Source organism: Pleurodeles waltl, chromosome 1_2 (assembly GCF_031143425.1).
Source record: "Pleurodeles waltl isolate 20211129_DDA chromosome 1_2, aPleWal1.hap1.20221129, whole genome shotgun sequence".
NCBI classification, from domain to species: Eukaryota; Metazoa; Chordata; class Amphibia; order Caudata; family Salamandridae; genus Pleurodeles; species Pleurodeles waltl.
In genome coordinates, this window is record NC_090437.1 from 1,063,815,792 (window position 1) to 1,063,836,138 (window position 20,347).

The 20,347-nt window shown below is 38.2% G+C and overlaps 1 protein-coding gene across 4 annotated transcripts in view; it reads right to left on the minus strand.

Annotated features, from left to right (window-relative positions):
• The window catches only part of PCDH7 (protocadherin 7), a 749,767-nt gene that overhangs the window by 698,659 nt on the left and 30,761 nt on the right, over window positions 1–20,347 (minus strand). Inside the window, exon 2 of one of the 4 annotated variants that reach the window (XM_069202137.1) lies at window positions 650–3,221. The exons of the other annotated variants lie outside the window; for them this stretch is intronic. Coding sequence (XP_069058238.1) covers window positions 3,186–3,221 — 36 coding nt within the window. The 3' untranslated portion in view covers window positions 650–3,185. Of the gene's footprint in view, window positions 1–649; window positions 3,222–20,347 lie in introns of those variants that run through there. 4 annotated transcript variants of the gene reach the window in all.

Sequence of the window (20,347 nt, forward strand, 5' to 3'; positions counted from 1 at the left end):
GGTTTGCACCTGCCACCTCAGCAGGAAACTGGCAGCAGCATTATTGCCTGCTTGTAATAGAGCCGGTGACAATGCTGCCACCCTCAGGGTGCACCAGCACCCTCGCAATGCTCACTGTCTACATATGGACTCAAGACCGCCAGCCTCGTAATGAGGCCCCATGTATTTTCTTTCACACCTAGGATGGTGACACTCATTATTGAAATTACATCATGTTGAGCCTATCTGGTGACTCTTTTAGGATTGATAAAGGGGTTGTTTTTAAACAAAATGGTACTGAAACCAATATCAATATAATTGAAAACCATAGTTGGATTAAGGTCTCTACCATATTCTGTGAAGCCTTTTATGGATTGAAATATTGTATTTATGACATGATCAGATCAATTAGCCATGGTTTGCTGCTGGAAAACTAAACACAGAGGATATACCACTAGATGAAGAACAGTGTGTTTTGCTCCAGGATGGAATGTTCAATGATATAGTTCATGCTAGAGGGTTGGGTCCATACTTGCTGACAAGTGGAAATTCATAACAGTGTCAGCAGCTTAGGTATCGCCATGATGGCATTGGATTTCAGCAACATACTTGCTCTATTAGCACTAGATTCTGGTGATGCAGACATTTACAAGAATATCAATACACAAGATGGTCATGCAGCGTTTATTAAGGTGCACAAGGGTCCATTTTCAAACCTTTAAAAAGTATTCAATACATTTTCTACAAAAAATTTACCATTCAACATAAATTCAAAGTACAGTCCAATCAAAGTAAGAAAAATCCCAAACTGAATTTAAAGTGTTAGCCCTACAACCAAAACCTATAATTTCATCAGAAATAGGTCTATCTCATGTTCAAAAAACAAGTAATAGGTAGGCTAAACACAACTTTCCTAAAAGCATGTATGGTGCATGTTACATTACTGAAACATTAGCATCCATACTTGTTGAAGTCTTTCAGAGGCAAGATCCAGATTAATCAATACCTCAGTGGCAAGACAACAAATTTAAACAATCTTGCCACTCTGGTGGATGTTAAATTCAAAACTGCTTAATATTGTGACATCATTTTCGATGTCTTTCCAAATAAATTTAAATCCAAAAAAATGATGTTTGCTCCTGTTGAAAATACATCACAAAACATAGATTGTCAATAAATCACCATATTCCTTTTCCCTTTTTAGCAGATTCTTAAGTCTCATGTTGGCAAATATCTTAAGGATTTGCAATCATTTTTAATAGAAAAATGTTAATTTCACTTAAATGCAGAAAAGTTTGTCTCCATTTTTCTAAAGTTCTTGCATGCTTCTAATAGTGGACATGCTTCTGAAAAATAATCCCTCTTTTGCAAGCTTTGGCAGTGTTTATGGATTGTCAAATGACGTTCTCAATCTGAGAAATAAATATAGACACATGAATGCATGTTTGTTTGATTAATGTGTATGTGACTGAAGCAGTAACATAGTGGAATTAATGTTTTATAGGTTTTGTATTTATTTGTTTGGAATGATAAATTTCATAAAACTGAATATGTTTATGGTTAGATCTCAAGGCTAATAATGTGTACTGAAGAAATCAAATAGTTTTTAATCATTAGTTTTTGCATTCGTTTTGCAAAAGGTGAAATTGTGTCTATTGCCTGAGCTGTGTTATCAGGGTTTGCGTACATCCTCTTAAGTAAGCATTTTTAAGAAAGTGTTTAGAATGTAGAAATCTATCAGTCTGGTTCACTAATCACATACCTGTTTTCCTAATTGTGATTTACTATCAACTTAGATGTGATTTACTGCTGATCGTATGGATGTAAACTGTGAGCCTATCATAAATTATCATTGTTGTAATAACTTTTAGGGCCTGGTTTAGATCTCAGCGGAGGGAATACTCCGTCACAAATGTGACTGATATCTCGTCTACATATTATGGTCTATATAGGATATAACGGGATCATAATAGGGTGGGCAGGATATCCTTCACATTTGTGATGGAGATTTCCCCTCCACTGAGATCTAAATCAGGCCCTTAATGATTGATACTACATTATTGTGAAAGCCAAAGGGAACTCCTTTCTAATGTTGTGCAATAAACAATTTGCAAAACATGAATTTGAAGTTACTATGAATACATCATTAAGGCTTTTAAATCCTTAATATTGTAATAGAAAAATTATAATCTGTCCTTGAGATTTTGCACCAAACGAGGACCATCCAATTTCACAAATGTAAAAAGTTAAACAAATAACTATGTGGAACATAGTTTAGTGACATAAAGAATAAAATGCATGTGCGACAATATTATTAAATTTATGGTTACAATACAAAGTGGTCTTTAATACAACTCGTTTGGGCATCATAAATCCTAAAAAACTTTTTGTATCTGTAAAATTCAAAACAATATGGGAAACTTAGGCAATAAATTACCACTTTATTAATAAAATTCTGGACAGCAATGGAAATACAGCAGAACCCATTGTCTTTTATTCTATACCAGTAATTATCTATTTCGCAATACAGTACATTTCATAAGGACAGTAATGCATTTCTTTTAACATGCATGTCTTCAGATCACATCTTTTCTATTGTAATTTATCCAAGTAAAGCAAAAACAGTAATTGCCCCATTCTGTTAAGTAAATATACATATATAGTAAATATATTTGTAAAGATTTGCAAATTTTCAAGCACTTTTGGTAAAAAATATATCTTATTTCTGGAGAAATAGTCAAGCTCTCCAATATGTGGCCTTTAAAGTCCGGTATGCAAGAGGGCATATGTAATAAATCACATTGCCATTAACATACAGTAAAGTGTTCAGTAGCAATAGCACTTACAAACATTAACATAGAATGTAGATCTAATAAGACCCATAAGTAATAAATACAGAATATAGTGTGTTACCACATTTTAGCGTCTTTCTGCTTCTTTTGATTTTCCAGGTCTGACTTCCACTTCACAGTCCTGTTAATCAGCTCGTGATTGTTAAGTATCTCACTGTGCAAAAGTTATTAAATTTTGTTTTATTAAATGAATGGTGTCAAGGCTTCCCAGAGTTCCAGATGAAAATGACTTGTTGATTTCGTCTGAGTTTTAGACAGTAGTGTACGACTACTACCATATTTTATCGTCACTCCATATGCAAAATTGTCCGAAAAGTACACTTTTTATTTCAGTGAGAATGATATCGTTCACGATCACGGCTGAGGTTGAAAGGTTGAGTGTGCAGTGACCTGTGAATAAATAGAGGTCTTTCAGTTTCAAGCGTAATCATCCTCAACAAATGAGGATTCACATTTTGATATAAGAATTATAACATGTCACGTAATCAATTATTGCCATTTCTGACCGTCAGTATTACATTTGCAAAAATACTCTTAAGCCATGAATGCTGAATGCTGTTATTTAGCTCAAGCAGAATGATGTAAATATTAAATCTGTATTTTTGGTGATGATGCAATGGCCAGTATTTGCAGAGCCAACTTTGCAATTGGTGACAGATAAAGTTTCATAAACAGTGGTGAGTAGCGTACCTGTCAGGAAATGAATAGTAAATATTATCTCATTTAAAGTATCTCTGAAAATGTATGGCCCTTTGTATTAATTGAATTAAGTAAAGCACTGTACAATCTGAATGCAGCTTTAAACAGTGCCCATGTTTATTTAATTAATTATCAGAGTTAAAATTGTGAAACGTAAAAGGTAAAATGTTAACTATAAGTGACATTCTTGCAAATCTTCAAATTAGTCATGGAAAATCATTTTAGAATCACAGTTTTACACGTATATGCAAACAAATATATTAAAAAAGAAAGAGTAGCATTTACCAACCTAAATTCAATAAAAGCTACAAGAGTGTGTCTGTGTGACATGGATATTGAAACGCCAAAACATTTCTTCCTTTATTGTAGGTTATATAGCTGATCTTTACATTTCTCACTAAAATATAGGTGGACCTTAATATTTCTCACTAAAAGATAGGTGGACCTTGAGGCAACAGAAAATCGGTGCTGCTTGCTGAACTTTTTAAGAAAAACATAAAAATGGCAAAATATTTGTTTGCTTAATCTGATTCGTTCTTACTTTGAATGATTGCACATTTGTGTCTGTAGTATATTCTAACTTGAATAATTTAACAGACAATACAGTATCCTGCTAAGTTGTGAGCAGGTAAAAAATGCGATTTTATTAAGATGTATTTTTTTTAGAGACATAAGATTTTCTTTATATAATCATAATTTCTATTACTTTGTGTCCTATGTTGCTCAAAATTCTTAATTGCCTATGTTATGCCTGCTGTATTAGTGGAAATAGCCCAATTTGAGAAACACAGCACTAGCCAACAACACCTAATAATTAAAATACATAGGGTAAAGCATAGTGACGTGTGTCCATTTTCACTACAAAAGAGATTATCAAATATATAATTTGTCATAAAGATAAGCCTTGATCTAGCTTCAATTAGTCTAGCAAGTTCTTAGTCAAACGTTAAATATCACTGTCATGGTTAAATGCGTTAGTTGGTTTCTTGGGGAGAGCACATCAGCCAAAGCAAGTGTTTCTTTTAACAGACAGGTAATTTAAAATTTAAATCTATCATATGTCAGAGGTAGAAAAGTAGAATCCTACACCATTTCAAATGTATTTGTACCTATACTAACAACTGTCTAAATCCTACAATCTATATCAGTGTAAACATTGAAACAAAGATTACACTATTAATAATCATTTGTGTTCCTTACAAACACCCTCATCCTTCACCATCAACTTTTTGCAGCTTATTATGCAACTGGGATATTTTAAATAAAGCTTATTATTGTTGCAAAATGCATATCAGGCTTTTTTTGAATTTTTATTTGAACAGTAAGTTCAATGTCTCAGGTGAACAATGCAACACATTACTTTAACCCTGTGTGGTCAACTCAACATATCAACAATTAATATAAATAACATGGATGGCACAAACATGACATGAAAGTTGGATTATAACCAGGAAACATGATTGTGCAACTGTTTTTTCCAGACTACATATTAATTTGCTGCACTGACCACATGCTCCATTACATGCAGCATAATTGGCAGATTTTACCCACATTTTTTTACCATGGATCAAACATTACTAACGTTGCTCCCTAGTACCTGGAAACTGCTACATACATCATGAAAGTCTGACTTAACAAAAGTTAACTAATCACTTTCAGCTGTTGATTGACGTAATTATCAATTTAAGCCAGTATGCCCTGATAATACAAATATTTCCATTTGCTGGACTGTTGGAGAGGCTTTTGTCTGCAGTAGGAAACACAGATCTTAAATAACTTAAATGTAATTTAAACAGGGTCAACAGAAAGATTCATTCTTTATCAAGCATCTCCTAATTCCTCCATTTTCACAAATTAATTTTCATAACACATACATTGACCTCATTAAGAAGCTGGCGGTCATCAGACCGCCAGCCTTGATGTGGCGGTATTACCACCGCGGATCTGGCAGTGAAGACCACCACATCACAAGTTGTGGGGTTTGGCAGATGACAAACTTCCACAATGCCACCTGGCCTGCCGGTGCGGTCGCACTGACGCAGCTGGCTGTGAGCCCCTACAAACCAACGGCAGGCCTCAGTCTGCTGGATGGATTATGCGGCTACAGACTGCCAGGCTTTCTGTGGCGGTCACCCTGCCACGAAAACCTGGGCGGTCATGCACCCGGCAACAGGAATCCCCATTCCTGTCACTGGCACATGCACACTCACATGTCCACACACATGCGCACACACCCCCACCTGTCCACACACTTACAAACACCCCCTCACCCTTTCATGCATGCATGCATTCACATACACACCCCTCGGCATACTTCCACACAGACACTCCCACTCACTCGCAAACATGCAGACACACCCCCACTCACTCACACACACTCAGACACCTCATACACACGCACAAACATTCATATTCAATCACATACACGCATGCATACACCACCACCCTCTACATACACGCACTCACACTACACCCCCCTCTACATACACACACACACCAACACACAAAGACACCGCACCTTCCCCCTTTCAGATTACCACTCACACTCTCTGTCGAGGAGATCGTCCGGGAGGGGGTGGGTCCTGGTGGGCTTGCACCACCAGCACCACCATGTCAGCAGGACTCTGCCAAGCCATTTTACAACTTGTAATACAGCCAGTGGAGTCTTGCTGGCATGGCATGGCGGTGCTGGTGATGCAACCGCCTCTTCGGCGTCAGACTTCTGCCATAAATGGGCAGAAGTCCTCCAATGACTCCTAATATGGCGGGCAAAAGACCGGCAGCACTGGTGGTCTGTTGCCTGCAGCGGCTTCGGCGGTCTGAAAAAAACACTACTGAAGTCGTAATGAGGCCCATTGTTCTTATAGCTTCAGTTACTTCTGCAGAGCACTCAGACTTCAGACTTTGTACGTTGCATCTCTTTTTATGGGCCCACGTCTTGAATCTCAAATAATGTCCCATTGGCATGCACACATAATACATATGAAGTGCAAAGTTATTTTCTGAAGAGCTATTTTAATGTAAAAGAGGTGCAGGATAATCACAGCAGAATTTAGCAAAGTCTGACATATAACCTATCCAGGAAAACAAATTAATTGGTGCCTAGTTACTTTTACCAACACAATTTTTACAAAACAACATGGGTGTGAAGAGAGTGCTTACCTCGTTTATGAATCAGCTTATTGGTAGGTGATACCAACTCATTTTAATTTTGACAGAAGGTCTAATACACAGCACTAAATTCCACTAACATTGACAAATACTTACGTTTAAGTATATTATGAATTGAGGCATTAAGAAAAAAATAAAAAAATACAGAGAATATCAGATATGATGGTATCATTGGACTGTAAGTCAATATTGTACTAGTGTCACTGTATCATTAAAGGAATTTAAACAAACTCAAACAAGGTCAACAAGCAAGCATGATTGTTACAAAGACACTACTGTGGTAAGACAAATGCTGCAAAGTAAAGGTATTGACGAATATGGCATATCCAAAACAATGTTATTGTTTCAAATCACCACAACATTTCCAGTTTGTCAAACTACCATAAGAAGCTGAGGAAAGGCAGTATTTGGAGAGGGCACAAAAAGAGAAAAGTAATCTGTGGCAACCAGAATATGGAATATTGGTGAGGCTACACAATTAATATTTTTCCCGTTTTGGAGGCCACACATCTAAAAGGGTAATGGCACATATGTTAGAGCAAAACAGAGGGTAACCAGGAAAATATACTACTTCAACTGAGTTTGCATAACCAGAGAAGGAACGGTGTTCTTATAGTTTAGTGTAGGTTGAAAAAAGATCAAAAAAAGATAATTTGCGATAGGGCAAGTCAGAAACTGACTTTTCAAAATGATGTGGGAATGAGGCTTTAAATAGCCATAATTTAAAATTATACATAATATACAGATTGTTGTTTGTCAGCAGCAATGAGTACTGCTAGATGATAAAGGATTTGGGGCCTAAATATAACTGTCAGTTTGAAATAATGTGAATTATCCAGTGTTACCATGTCAACATTGTAACAAGCTATTTTGCATCAGGTGGTGGGAAAGCAAAATTTCAGATTTTTCTGATATGACAAAAATGTAGCAGTTGGCAGAACTTGTGGAGTGTTACTCCACTAAATTCTGCAGTGTTATATAAAAACTCTGCAAGATTCTGCAGAGTATGGCTAATGGGTGGAAATATGCATGTCATTCTTCTCGCACTGCAGTTTAATGCCAGTAGTTTGAGAAATGCTGAAAAATACGTGTGAATTGCACCATGTGGTGCCAAGAACGCGCTGCCATTCTAGTTCATTTTTCTACAGCTCAAATAGAAAATCTACTTGAGCAGCAGCAAATCTACTCAAGAAGCAGCCCTCTCACTGCGATAACTCATAATGGCCGGTAACTGCCGGCATTAAAAAATGGCACTAGGGGATGCCAAATCTCGCTCACGCTCATATTTCTGGACCCCTAAGGGGAACTATTCCGCCACACATCCATTGGTGGAATTGGGCCGGAACTCAATGTTACTTTTGTTAATTACGCCAATGTAGCAGACAGAATAAAACATTGTGCACACCCCTACAAAAATGTAGGCAGTTTTTTTATGTTTTTGCCTTCAGGGATATGAATGCTGTATTGATTATCAAATTGAACATTCATGACAACCATGCTGGGGTGCCAGTTAAAGAAGAAGTATGTTTTTTTCTTCAAATGTTTGAAAATGCTTAAGTTTACTAAAAGCATAAGCTCAAAGTTGAAACTGCTGTGATGTACTTTTATCAACACTGAGGCCCTCATTACAAGTCTGGTGGTCCTGAGACCACCAGACTCACTGTGGAGGTCAGACCGCTGCCAAAGCAGTGGTGCAGCCTCCACATTACAACAGCGGTGGAGCTGACAAGGTCCGACTGCCGGCACCGCTAGTTTGCCGCAGTCAACATCCCTGGGGATTACAAGTACCCTCTATGCTGGCTTTTGCATGGCGGTCCCACCCCCATGCAAAGGCTGGTGGAGATGGGGTGCCAGGGGCACCATGGAGGACCCTGCACTGCCCATGCACTTGGCATGAGCAGTGCAGGGGCTCCCATGGACATCCCCATCACGTTTTTTACTCCCCAAATTATGGGTAGTGAAAAGCACAACGGGTGCTGTTGCAACCGATGCACCGTAACATTGCCACCAGCTTGATTACGAGCCAGCGTCAATGTTGTGGTGAGTTTTCCACTGGGTCAGCGGGTGGAAACGCTGTTTACGCCCGCTTGCCCAGCGCAAAATTCACAATAGGGCCTGAGGACAGAAAACCGGAGTGGATGTTTTCTGTCCTAAAGAGTTTGGCAAAATGAGGCTCTGAGTACTATGTTCACAGCCCCACATCTTATTTTTTTGTTCATATTTTATACCTTTGAAACTAAAATAAAAGCTATAGTTTGACAAAGGATTAATGCTGGCTTATAATTATGGTTGTTATGTATACTGTAAAACATTTGTATGCAAAGAAATTAAACAAATCCAATCTCCAACTAGAGTTCAAACTACTGCAATTGAAAATTCTCACAGTACCGGACAGTACAAATGTCAACAATGTCTTTCCCTCACCTTTTCAGTGATCTTTCACTTTTATTTTATATAACGCGTACCTCTTGATTTCCAGCATGCACTACAGTTATTATCATGTACTCCCAAAAACAAGAATGTTTAAAAATCCAACTGACCCGAAAACCTAATTTTCCATCTGCTCAATTAAATTTTTGGAGTTACTACTTTAGTCTCACAACTCAAACAAATACAAAATTGACTTTTGTTTTCTGATATTGTCTTCACATTTTTGGTATCAGTATCTCCTCAGAATATATACTGAAGCCTTGCTACTACCTGACACAATGTCACTGACACACTGCATTAAAAATTCAATGCCATATCATCACTTTAGCTTGTTAAATGCTGAGGAATGAATCATCATTGAGCATCTCTTTACTATATTACAATGAGGCCCTCATTACGACTTTGACAGTCTTTTTATAAGACCGCCAAAGCCTCGGGTGCAGAAAGACTGCCCGTGCTGTCCGTCTTAAGACAGCTGCATTACGACTGCCAGAAATCCAACAACAGTCGTGCTGGCAGTCTGTAGGGGAAGAGGCAGATCCACTACTGGCACTGTCAGAAAACTTCTGGTGGTTTACCGCATTGTAATACCACTAGAGGTATTACAGCATCCACTGTGCTGGAGGTGCTCTCCTCCAGCCCAGCAGACCGCAGAAAAGCAGAGGGACAGGCGGAGTCTCGGCGATTTGGCTTTGGCCAAACTGCCAAACTCATAATTTGCTGGTCTTCATCACTGACCCATCAGCAGTGAGACCGATCCATGGCCCTGGTGATCTTTCGACCACCAGGTTCGTAATGAGGGCCAGAGTGTGCAGTCAACATGACCAGAGATGACAATTCAAGCAAAATAAATTGAAAGTCCTGCCAAATGAGACAAACAAATTTCAAGAAGCACTACCAAAACATTGGGAGCAGAAAGGAAGGATTTTACACAAAAGATTTTGAAATCAGTTCAGATCATTCAAATTCAAATAATTTTGTGGTTGTAAGAGAAGAACATTTGCAAAATCAACATATGTGTTGGTTTAGTTGGCTATGCTTGTAAAATTGGAAATAGAATGGATATCTTCAGATATAATCAGAAAAAATGAAGAATGCACAATATTTATTACGTTTTTTGTTTGGTAATTAAAAACCTATCACCCTGTATGGTGGTCCGGTACAAATTCAACCTCTTTCTTCAAAGAGTTCCTCAAAGCAAAGGATGTTCTGGGGTTCCCTATTATTGAAGACCAGTAAACTGGTGTTTTTGGTCTGCCATATTCAGGCATGAAAAATATCTGCCAACCTCATACTAGAAAATGGCTTATGCACTGAGCGAATGAGTATATGGCCTGAGACTGTGGAACACAATTGGACTTGAGAAGTGTTGGAAAATGGGTTATTGGTAAGGGCAGGTAAGTACCTACACTTAGCAATAGGCCACCGACCTCCACTTAGGTCCAGTTAGGTCTCAGTAAATGAAACCTAGCTCAACCCTTGGTAGCTTGGCAACGAGCGACAATGCTTAACTTAGGAGACAAAGCGTAAAGCATTCAAATATCACAAAACAGTAATTAAATAAACACAGGAAACAGTTTAAAAATCCGAAATCAATTTATAAAAATAGATTATATTTTTATCTTTAAAATGACACCAAAATGAATAAAATCGGATAAAGGGAACCGGAGATATGAATTTTTAAAGAATTAATGCTTTCTAGCTCATAGAAGCAACTAGCGCTCAAAGGGTTAAAAAAGGTCACACTGGAAAGGAACAAAGTCCAGAGTTCAGGCCACCCACAAGGTAACACTGTCACACTTACTTTCAGAAGTGTTTGATTCAGGAAAGTAGTCCACAGCACCAGCCAAGGGTTCAGAGGCTCTGGTTTGCCTCTTGGGGTTTGGGACTACAACTCCGACAATGCACCTCTTCAACTTATCGAGTTGCTCCAAACGTCTCCAAACTTCTGAATCTTCTTCCAGAGGTCCTTTTTGTGTCTTCGAAGTGTCCACAACTTGATCCAAGGTTCCAGAAGCTCTGAGATGCTCCTTGGGAGTTGGAACTACAATTCCCAGAATGCACCTGGTCAGAATCCTCAAATGGCCACTGGATGCTAGTCAGCTGGGCTCTGCTTGCAGGACTTGATGCAGGGGAATCTGGGCAGCTCCTTTGTACTTGTAGCAAACAGAGAGTCTCTCCTTGATCCAGTTGAAGCCAGGCAAAATCCTTCTTGTGGTGAGGCCCAAGTGTGCAGCTGGTGCAGTCCTCCAGAGTGCAGGGTCCAGGTGCAGGCCAGGGGTCCAGCAGGGCAGTCCTTCTTCTCCTGTAGTTCTTCCTTGCTGGAATCTGATGGGGATCTTGTAGGGAACTCAGGTGTGGGTGCAGGTCTGCCAGTTTTGACTTGCTCTTGGGTGAAAAACAGGGGGGTCCTGGTTCTCCAATCAGGGTCAGGGTCCTTCCCCCTGTGATGACCACTTCCTGGGAAGTGTGGCAAAAATCAATCCCAGGGAGCAACATTCCTCAAAAATCCATCATGGCCGAAAGTGATTTTTGGAGGTTACATCTGGCTGAGCCCACCCACTGGTGTGGCTAAAAATCCTAAACACACCCCTCTCCTGCCCTCTCCTAATCTAATCCTGGGGGCACCTAATTGTCTGGGTTTGCAGGATGTGAGGTTGTTGCTGGGTTACTCCAAATGTCCTTCTCTGCCTTTGAAGACCAGTTTGGCAGCCCTCCCCCTTCCAGCTTCACCATCTGCTGTGGGGAGATCTCCTCCCCCAGGCACATCTCTTTGTGCTGAGCCAGGCCACTTCACACCTCATCAAGGCAGCCTGGCCAGGCTGCCAGAGGCTGGCCAATTAGAGCACAGCAGCAAAAACACTACACGGCTGAAGATGGCAACTTTTCAGATAAAGTTTAAAACTCTTTACCTGAACAAGTTACATTAAATCTAACAACTGGAAGTTGTGGGAATTATTATAACAATTAATTTGATACTTGTAGTATCTGTTACTTAAGGGGATTTTTAAAATTAAAATAAAGTCTCCCCATTCTAGCCTGTGGAGGCCGTTCAGTACAATGAGCGAAAGACAAATTTGGCTGTTTTACCTCACCAGGGCTTTTAAAACTATTTTTATAAGGTCCCTGTTTATAGTTACATGGCACCCAGCCCTAGGGGCACATAGGGTACACCTTAGGGGTGACTTATATGTAAAAATAAGGACGTTTAAGACTTTGGAACTACTTTTAATTCCAAAGTCAAATTTGCATGTAACTTTAATTTAAAAGCACCCAGCAAGCCAGGCCTGCCTTTAAAATGACACTGGGCACCTCAGCAGTGCACCTATGGGGGCACTACCTATGCGGGGCCCCCTAACCCTCAATGCCCTACTATATACTAGGGACTTATAGATAGCTTGACTTAGCCAATTATAATTAGCGTAATTTGCATACTGATTTTACACAAAGCACAGGCCCTGGGACTGGTTAGCAGTACCCAGGGCACCATCAGAATCAGGAAAACACCAGCAAACTGTGGAAAATGGGGACAAAAAGTTAGGGGCCTCTGCAATCAGCCCTGTTCTCTCGCAAGAAGCTACAGTATGCTAAATCATAAGGGTGATGTAATTCATATGATATGGCACCCATTAATTGTCCAAACTTGGTAGCTTGAGAATTTAGGCTTTCTAAATAAGAACATTACAACCAATTAATTATAAGATATGTGGACTGGGGGGCCTCCAGAGAAAACATGGCAAATGCTTTGTGTATAGACCACTTCACATTCTTAAAGAGTGTCACCCGAATGTAAGAATGAAGTGGGGGGGATATGTTGATCAGTTTGATAGCTGTCTGATTGAGGAATTTTTTTATTCAATATTGGACAAGCAAGAAGAGAGATGGGTGCATTATTATGGACTGTAAAACATACATTAAATTCACATGATAATCATAAGAAAAAGGCATTTTAAAATGACAAGATTTGCACATTTTTTTTGCTTAGTCTTATACCTTCTTTAAGGTTTTTAAATTACAATTAATTCACTCATACATATTTATTAAAGACTAGGATTAGATGCACTTTACCTTAATTTATAACTCACATTTTCCAATTAGGCCAAATGTTATGAACATATTTATGCATCGCTAAATGGGCTCAAGAACTACAATAATTTACATAAAACTTAAAGTATTTAGAAATACTATACCGTGATTATGTGTTATGTATGTCTAGGAGGCTAAGAGACATTTTAATTAAGCCTTAACAATATGTGAAATTCCCAAATTTAATGGTGTGAATTTATAAAAATATAGGGGGTGATTCTAAGCTAAGCGGGAACCGCCAGAAGACCGTACCGCGGTCAGAAGACCGCGGCGGTCATTCTGGGTTTCGCACTGGGCTGGCGGGCGACCGCCGAAAGTCTGCCAGGCAGCCCAGCGGGAAACACCCTTCCCACGAGGACGCCGGCTCAGAATGGAGCCGGCGGAGTGGGAAGGTGCGACGGGTGCAGTTGCACCCGTCGCGAATTTCAGTGTCTGCAAAGCAGACACTGAAATTCTTTGTGGGGCCCTCTTACGGGGGCCCCGCAGTGCCCATGCCATTGGCATGGGCACTGCGGGGCCCCCAGGGGCCCCGCGGCACCCCCTACCGCCATCCTGTTCCTGGCGGGAGACCCGCCAGGAACAGGATGGCGGTAGGGGGTGTCAGAATCCCCATGGCGGCGGAGCGTGCTCCGCCGCCATGGAGGATTCTCAAGGGCAGCGGGAAGTCGGCGGTACACCGCCGACTTTCCGTTTCTGGCCGCGGCTGAACCGCCGCGGTCAGAATGCCCAGCAGTGCAGCGCCAGCTTGTTGGCGGTGCTACCGCCGACCTCCGCCATGGCGGTAATTACCGCCAGGGTCAGAATGACCCCCATAGTGCTTTATGGAATTTTTTGTCATTTATTTCACCCAAAAGGACATCCTAAATTAGAAAGTCTTGCAAGATACCAGTAGGGGACTAGGTAGCCCACAAAACATTTAAAATATTATGTACATAAAATTGATACAATCGGAAAAAAATAACGTAAGTGTAATTTAAGCAAAAAATAAATAGGCATTACGTTAGACATTGAAGGGAAGTTTCTTTGAAAAAGTAGGTGTTCCTATAGGTCACACAAAATTCTAATGAAAGTAAACATTTCACATTTCTAGTGAAAATAGATATAGTTTGTGGATATGGCAAACACATGCTCCAGAGCTGGCTGCATGGTTAAATCCTAGTGCATATTTCACTTAATACTAAATGTAGTTTAGCTAGTAATGTAATTGGCTGCAAGGTTCTTCAGAGAACATTAGCTCGACCTTTCACCTCAAAGAGACCTTGTAGAATGGTGTGCATTTGTTGGAAGGAGTTACAGATTGTTTTCTTTACCTTGATATGCACTAGCTGAAACACCTTGATCAGCCACCAAACAAATGTTATGAATATTTAAATCTACAGGTTTTGTTGTACCAGGAGAGCACTTCCATATATCGGAGACTATAAAATATAAAAGTGGACAAAATCAGAGGGACAGTAATGAGTAATCTTTAAATAGTAATTGTATTTCACAAGTTCTACTGCACTGTGTTTTTTTCTGACCTGCTAGGATCTAGAGTCACTTGCTTCCACCTTCAAATACTGACATGAGACGGACACATTTCTTGGAAAAACATAGGACTATTGTGTAGATTTCAGTCCTAATTTAGTACTGTTGCACTGTGGTTTTACATATGGTGTACATATTGAAGACAACAGATAACAATTTAGAGAAAAACTGCATTAATGATTCCTTTTAATTGTTTTTGTTAAAAAATTGTAGACAAGTATTTTACTGAAAGCTTTCAGGTGGAAATGTGGCACTTCAGATTCTACATTAATTGGGCCTACTGGCTTTCATAAGATTGAACTGAGATAATTAGTAACCAATTGTTATTGTGTTATTTGTATGAATCCACAGGTGCCCAATATTTAACAAATTCTTATTGGTCATGAATATTGTTCATCTTACTTAATAGGACTTTCATAAAACAAATGACATGTTATTATGAACCACTAAATTAATAGCTTCCTCATTTATTTGTAACATAGAAGACACGTTCCTCATGATGCTTTATACATGGCTCATGCGCTCTTCAATAAACATTAAATCAGCCAGGATTAAAGAGGCAAGAGGACATTTTTGTACACCATAGTGTTACAGAGGACCAACCAGTTTACTGTGTACAGAGAAAGAGATAATCTTAATTACCTTTAGATTTTGCAGACAGTGCTATACCTGGTATTAATTTTATTTAAATAAACAATGCAAATGTAGGTAGTGTGACTATTAAAAAGTATTTTGTCTTTACAAGGACTTTATTTTGTGTGTCTCCATCAAGTTGTGTCTAAGAGGCTCATTAATCATGAATCTTCTTTTCAGGAAGCACATCCAGCAGGTTAAGGTATACAATTGGTTACAATAATCAAATTGGAGCTTCACTTTAAATCGCACAGATTTGTTCATTCAACAAAGCCAAAAACGACATTGAGACCAGTATCACTTGTAAGGGAGAAAACTGATTCTGGTTAACCATTGAAATATACATTTTAAATATTTAGGAATCCATTATTTAAATAGCACTGGATAGTCTCTCCGACATCTGCTTTGGGTTTAAATAGACCCACTGAGTTGCCCCTTTACATATCATGCCTTTGTAATTTCCACTAATTTCTACAATGGTTAAGTGTGTGCCTCTTCCTATGAACCTCATGGGGAGTTTCAGCTGCTTTTATGCCAGTATGCACTGGTCTATGGCTACAAAAGAGAGCAAGCACAATGCTGGTTGTTTGATAGGGCAAACAGATCTGCTTTTGTCTGGGGATTAGAACTACCATCAATGACAATCATAATGACATGTGAAGTCTTTAGACCCATTTTCAAAGTATAAATTAGAGTTTGTGTCAACCATCTCCTGGGGACACATTGAGTATTCATACATATGCTGGGAGCCTTAAATCTTGCATGATGAAAATGCCATTCCCCGGTGGCTGTTTTCTACTTCCACATTCAATATTACAGTAGAGGCCTCAAAGCCCTTTTTGTAATTGCTATATATTCTGTTAGTATGCAAGGTGATGCAAACAGTTGACACTTTTCGCAAAATGACACACATTAGTAACATCCCCACTGAGGTAGAAAATACATTGATACCATAGCCTGGATTTGGGAGTCCCTTTGGTATAGAAATGAGAATGAGTAAAAGGATTGTGTTATAATATGATTAGCCCTCTATCAACCCAAGTGCTTGAGAATTTGGCCAAACATTTTGAATTGTTTTCAGGTAAAAATATAAACTTGTCTTTGAGAATTCTATCAAATAGAAAAAGGGCACAGGTCTGAATAACCACAATATCTCCATGGATAAGCATTTTTTTATGCCTATCAATAGGTTTTTTTGTGAGAAACTTGTTGTTCATCTCAAATTCCTTTGGCATCTTTTTTCACATATTTAGATATTCCATTTTGTATCACTGTCATTAATGTAATCTGCATTCCAAGATGCAAACCTTTTAGTAAGAACAACATTTTTTAAAAATGAATCAAAACACTTCATGTCAGTTAAAAATAAAACAAAATGTTGCCTCTAAGTCGCTAGTGGAATTGTTCAGAGTTGAATGAAGAAGTGACCCAGATATTGTGGGTGGACAGACAAGGTCACATTTACTCTGCTTCATGGCTAAAAGAACAGATATCAATTTACTTTATCATTACTTTCAGCAGGGAGCAACAACAGCAAACACCAAAAGCAAAACATAATGGCACCAGATCATATTTTACAAATCTATTAGTGACTTTAAGATAGTTTTATAAGCCAAGTTTAAATGTTTTGTCACAGTTCATCCAATTGAGTCTACAATATGGCTCAAGTACAAGAATGTGGCAATCTTTAGAGAAATAGTGGATTCAAAGTTGTCTGAAAGGGGGTAGAGCAACAGTGCAAGATATTAAGACGTTTCAGAAGTCTGCACTTAGTATAAGAACTGTAAACAGATGTTAGGATCATCATAATGTAGAAAGGACAATCAAAATTAATTTAGCTTGGTGCTCAACTGGCAGCGGCAGAGAGTAGTAGTGAGTTTAAAAGAGATGGTTGTGTTTGCCTATTGATCATTTAACAATTCAATTTCATCAGAGATAAGGCAATATAGTTTTTTGGGGGATATATGGCAAAGATAAATAATATACATGATTCTGGCGTTACTCTTATAAGCTCAGATAAATCAACTAGAGCATCCTTTTCTGTAGATGGGATGTCAAATTCATACATAATCCACATACTTTTCATGTTCCACAAAATCTACACTATGCAAATCACACACTTATTTCCAAATTCCAGCGATTTCCTGTGCCTCACAGTATTGAGTTCATGACACCTTCATGGATAGAAATAGTTAGTTTATCTTGGTGGCATAGTTAGCAAAAATCTGATTACTTTTGGTTTTAAAATGGTTGCATTTTATCAAAAACATGTCTCTTAATTGCAATACAATATGCTACTACAAAACACCTCTCCTTTAACAGGAGCCTGAACCATAATCTCTGTATGCATCAGGGATTGAACAGTACTTGGTGGAGGCTTTTGTGACCCAAAGATCCGGACTAATAATTGATGTAGTCTCCCAACCCCATAGAATTTCAACAACGTTTGAGAGGCAGAATTAATCCAGTAAGCCAATTTTCCAACCCTGTGTCAAAATGCTTCATTACAAGGCATTAAAGACATCCAAATAATCTGTCAAGTCCAATAATCAGTGCATCCATTTACAGATAAATCACTGATCAATCAGGTTATTCACCCTAACAAGGGATTGTTTAGAAACATGGTTTAACACAAACACTCTCAAAGTGATGAAATCAAGAATCGAATCTGCCAAGTACTAAAAATCCATATCAACATGATTTTAGAAACAAAATAAGCCTTAAGTATTTGTAAAACACCTAGATTTCAAATGTGAGTTTATGCACTGCTAGTAACTTAAGCATCATAGTACTACTATGTTCAGCAATGTGTAACCTTTATTCCAGGTGAGATATGGTTTGATGAACTGAAGTCAAACATTTCATGACATTTTGCAATATACATCAAGCAATGTTACAATAGCCCTCTATATAAAGGTGATCAATATTATATACAAATCAAAATTCAGAAATACACCACGAAACACATGACGCCCACTGACAGATTATGATTTGTTAATAATCAGTTACACTCATTGTTAAGAATTCAGAAAGAAAAGATAGTCCTTTGAGAAAGGTCTTTCAAATACAAACCAACTAAAACCAATGATTGATATGGCACTGAACCTTGAGGTTCAAGAGAAAATGCCTAGAAAGCCTAAAAAATAAAGAACACTTGCACAGATCCACATTCAACAGTAATTGATCAGCCAGTCAAAGACGGCCAACACTAATTTGAAGAAAACTCCTACAGGAAAAACATTATTTTAATTATAATAAATACAATTCCTGCCAGTATATAGGCACCACATGAACACTCCTTAGAAATACTTCATACATGTAGAAGAGTTAAATAGCTGAAATGCTGACAATATATGTATACTCCACATATAAATGATAGCTCATTGTTCATGGAAATACTGTTATCTCCATGAGACAATGAGGATTGCACACTGAAACAGTGTTTTAGATGATCAGGCAAGTACGCCATTGATGGTATATATCTCTCAAAATGTGCACATGATGCTTCATCTCTCTGAATCTAAAGTTTACAGATAGGTATAAGTGAGATAAATAGAAGGATTTGAAACATAAGTATTTAAAGTTATTAGCCTCTTACAACAGCAATACCATTATCCCTACTTAATGCAAGTAATTCTCATGTTTTGTACTTTAGTCTTTCCCTTCAACACGGTAAGGAGCTCAATGATAGATTTAGGAGCTAATACAGCAAGTGCTACAAATACTCATAACTATAGAAGAATCATATTGCTTGTAGTCTATGTAAATATTTTATTTATCTGAATCCTGAGAAAGGAAAAGCAAGAGCATGCAGGGACCCTAATCACACTGTCAAATAAAATCAGGCATTTTTTCAAAAAGAGAAAATTTTGTTTTACAGTAAGCGTTTATATTTTGATAGGAGATTGACACAATTCACCCAGTTACCAAATGAAACATTTACTAAGCAAGTGCATTCATTTTTAACTAATATCATAAATGAAAAGGAATAAAGGTTTTATTAAAGTGGAAATAACATTCCATACAGAACATCTTCTGAATTAAACTAAGTAGAGTAAGAGGCTACACGTTTGTGGATGGGAGAAATTGTATTGATAATAGCCAACAGCATAAGTGCTAAGGCATGTTTTTACAGTAACCTACACAAGTGAAAACAAATGCAAGTCTTAATACCACTGGGGGGGTTAAGACTTCTGTCAGGATCAAGGTAAAAACTAAGTTGGGGCATTTTTAAAAAGAGGTTACTATCAATCGTCCATTGAATTCTCTTGAGAAGCACTCCAGTTATTCTGACCCTATCACACTGATTGATCCTTTTAGATTTGGAAGAACACATCCCTCTCTTATAGTTTACCAAGGCCCTGGAAAGTCACCTGCACATTGTACATTGAAAGCCTCAAAATTCTCCTTACCAGCAATGGAATCAAAGTTCACCAATATGATGATGATACTTAAATGCATATACGGTTTTCCCAATACAGAGAGCATTTCAAAAGTCCTACCTATCTACTATTGTGACCAACACATTCTGAATTTAGCCATTTTGCACAAAAAAACATCAATTCAACCAATTCAAATAATGATTCAATAACACTCAAATTGTTGGCTTCTCTTTATGTTTAAGCTTAAACAAAAAACTCTCAAAGTTATGTCTTTGACTCTGACCTATCCTTAAAAAAGAACACAACTTACAGAAAGCAGATTTCAGAACTACTTTGTAAGCCTTGATGATCTCCCATCTGATTAACAGCAGCAAAAGCATCTGACATGTTGTTCCATGATTCCTCAAAGAACTCATAAAATGCAAACACACCACCATATTGCCTGCAACTTCCACATTTTGGTACTCCCATGTGCTCCTGTATTAGTAAATTGTTTTTGTTACTCTGTAAAAGGTTAATATTTGGAATACTAATTAATTGAATCAGTTATGTGGTGTTTTGTTGAGTAAGGAACATAGGGCCAGATGT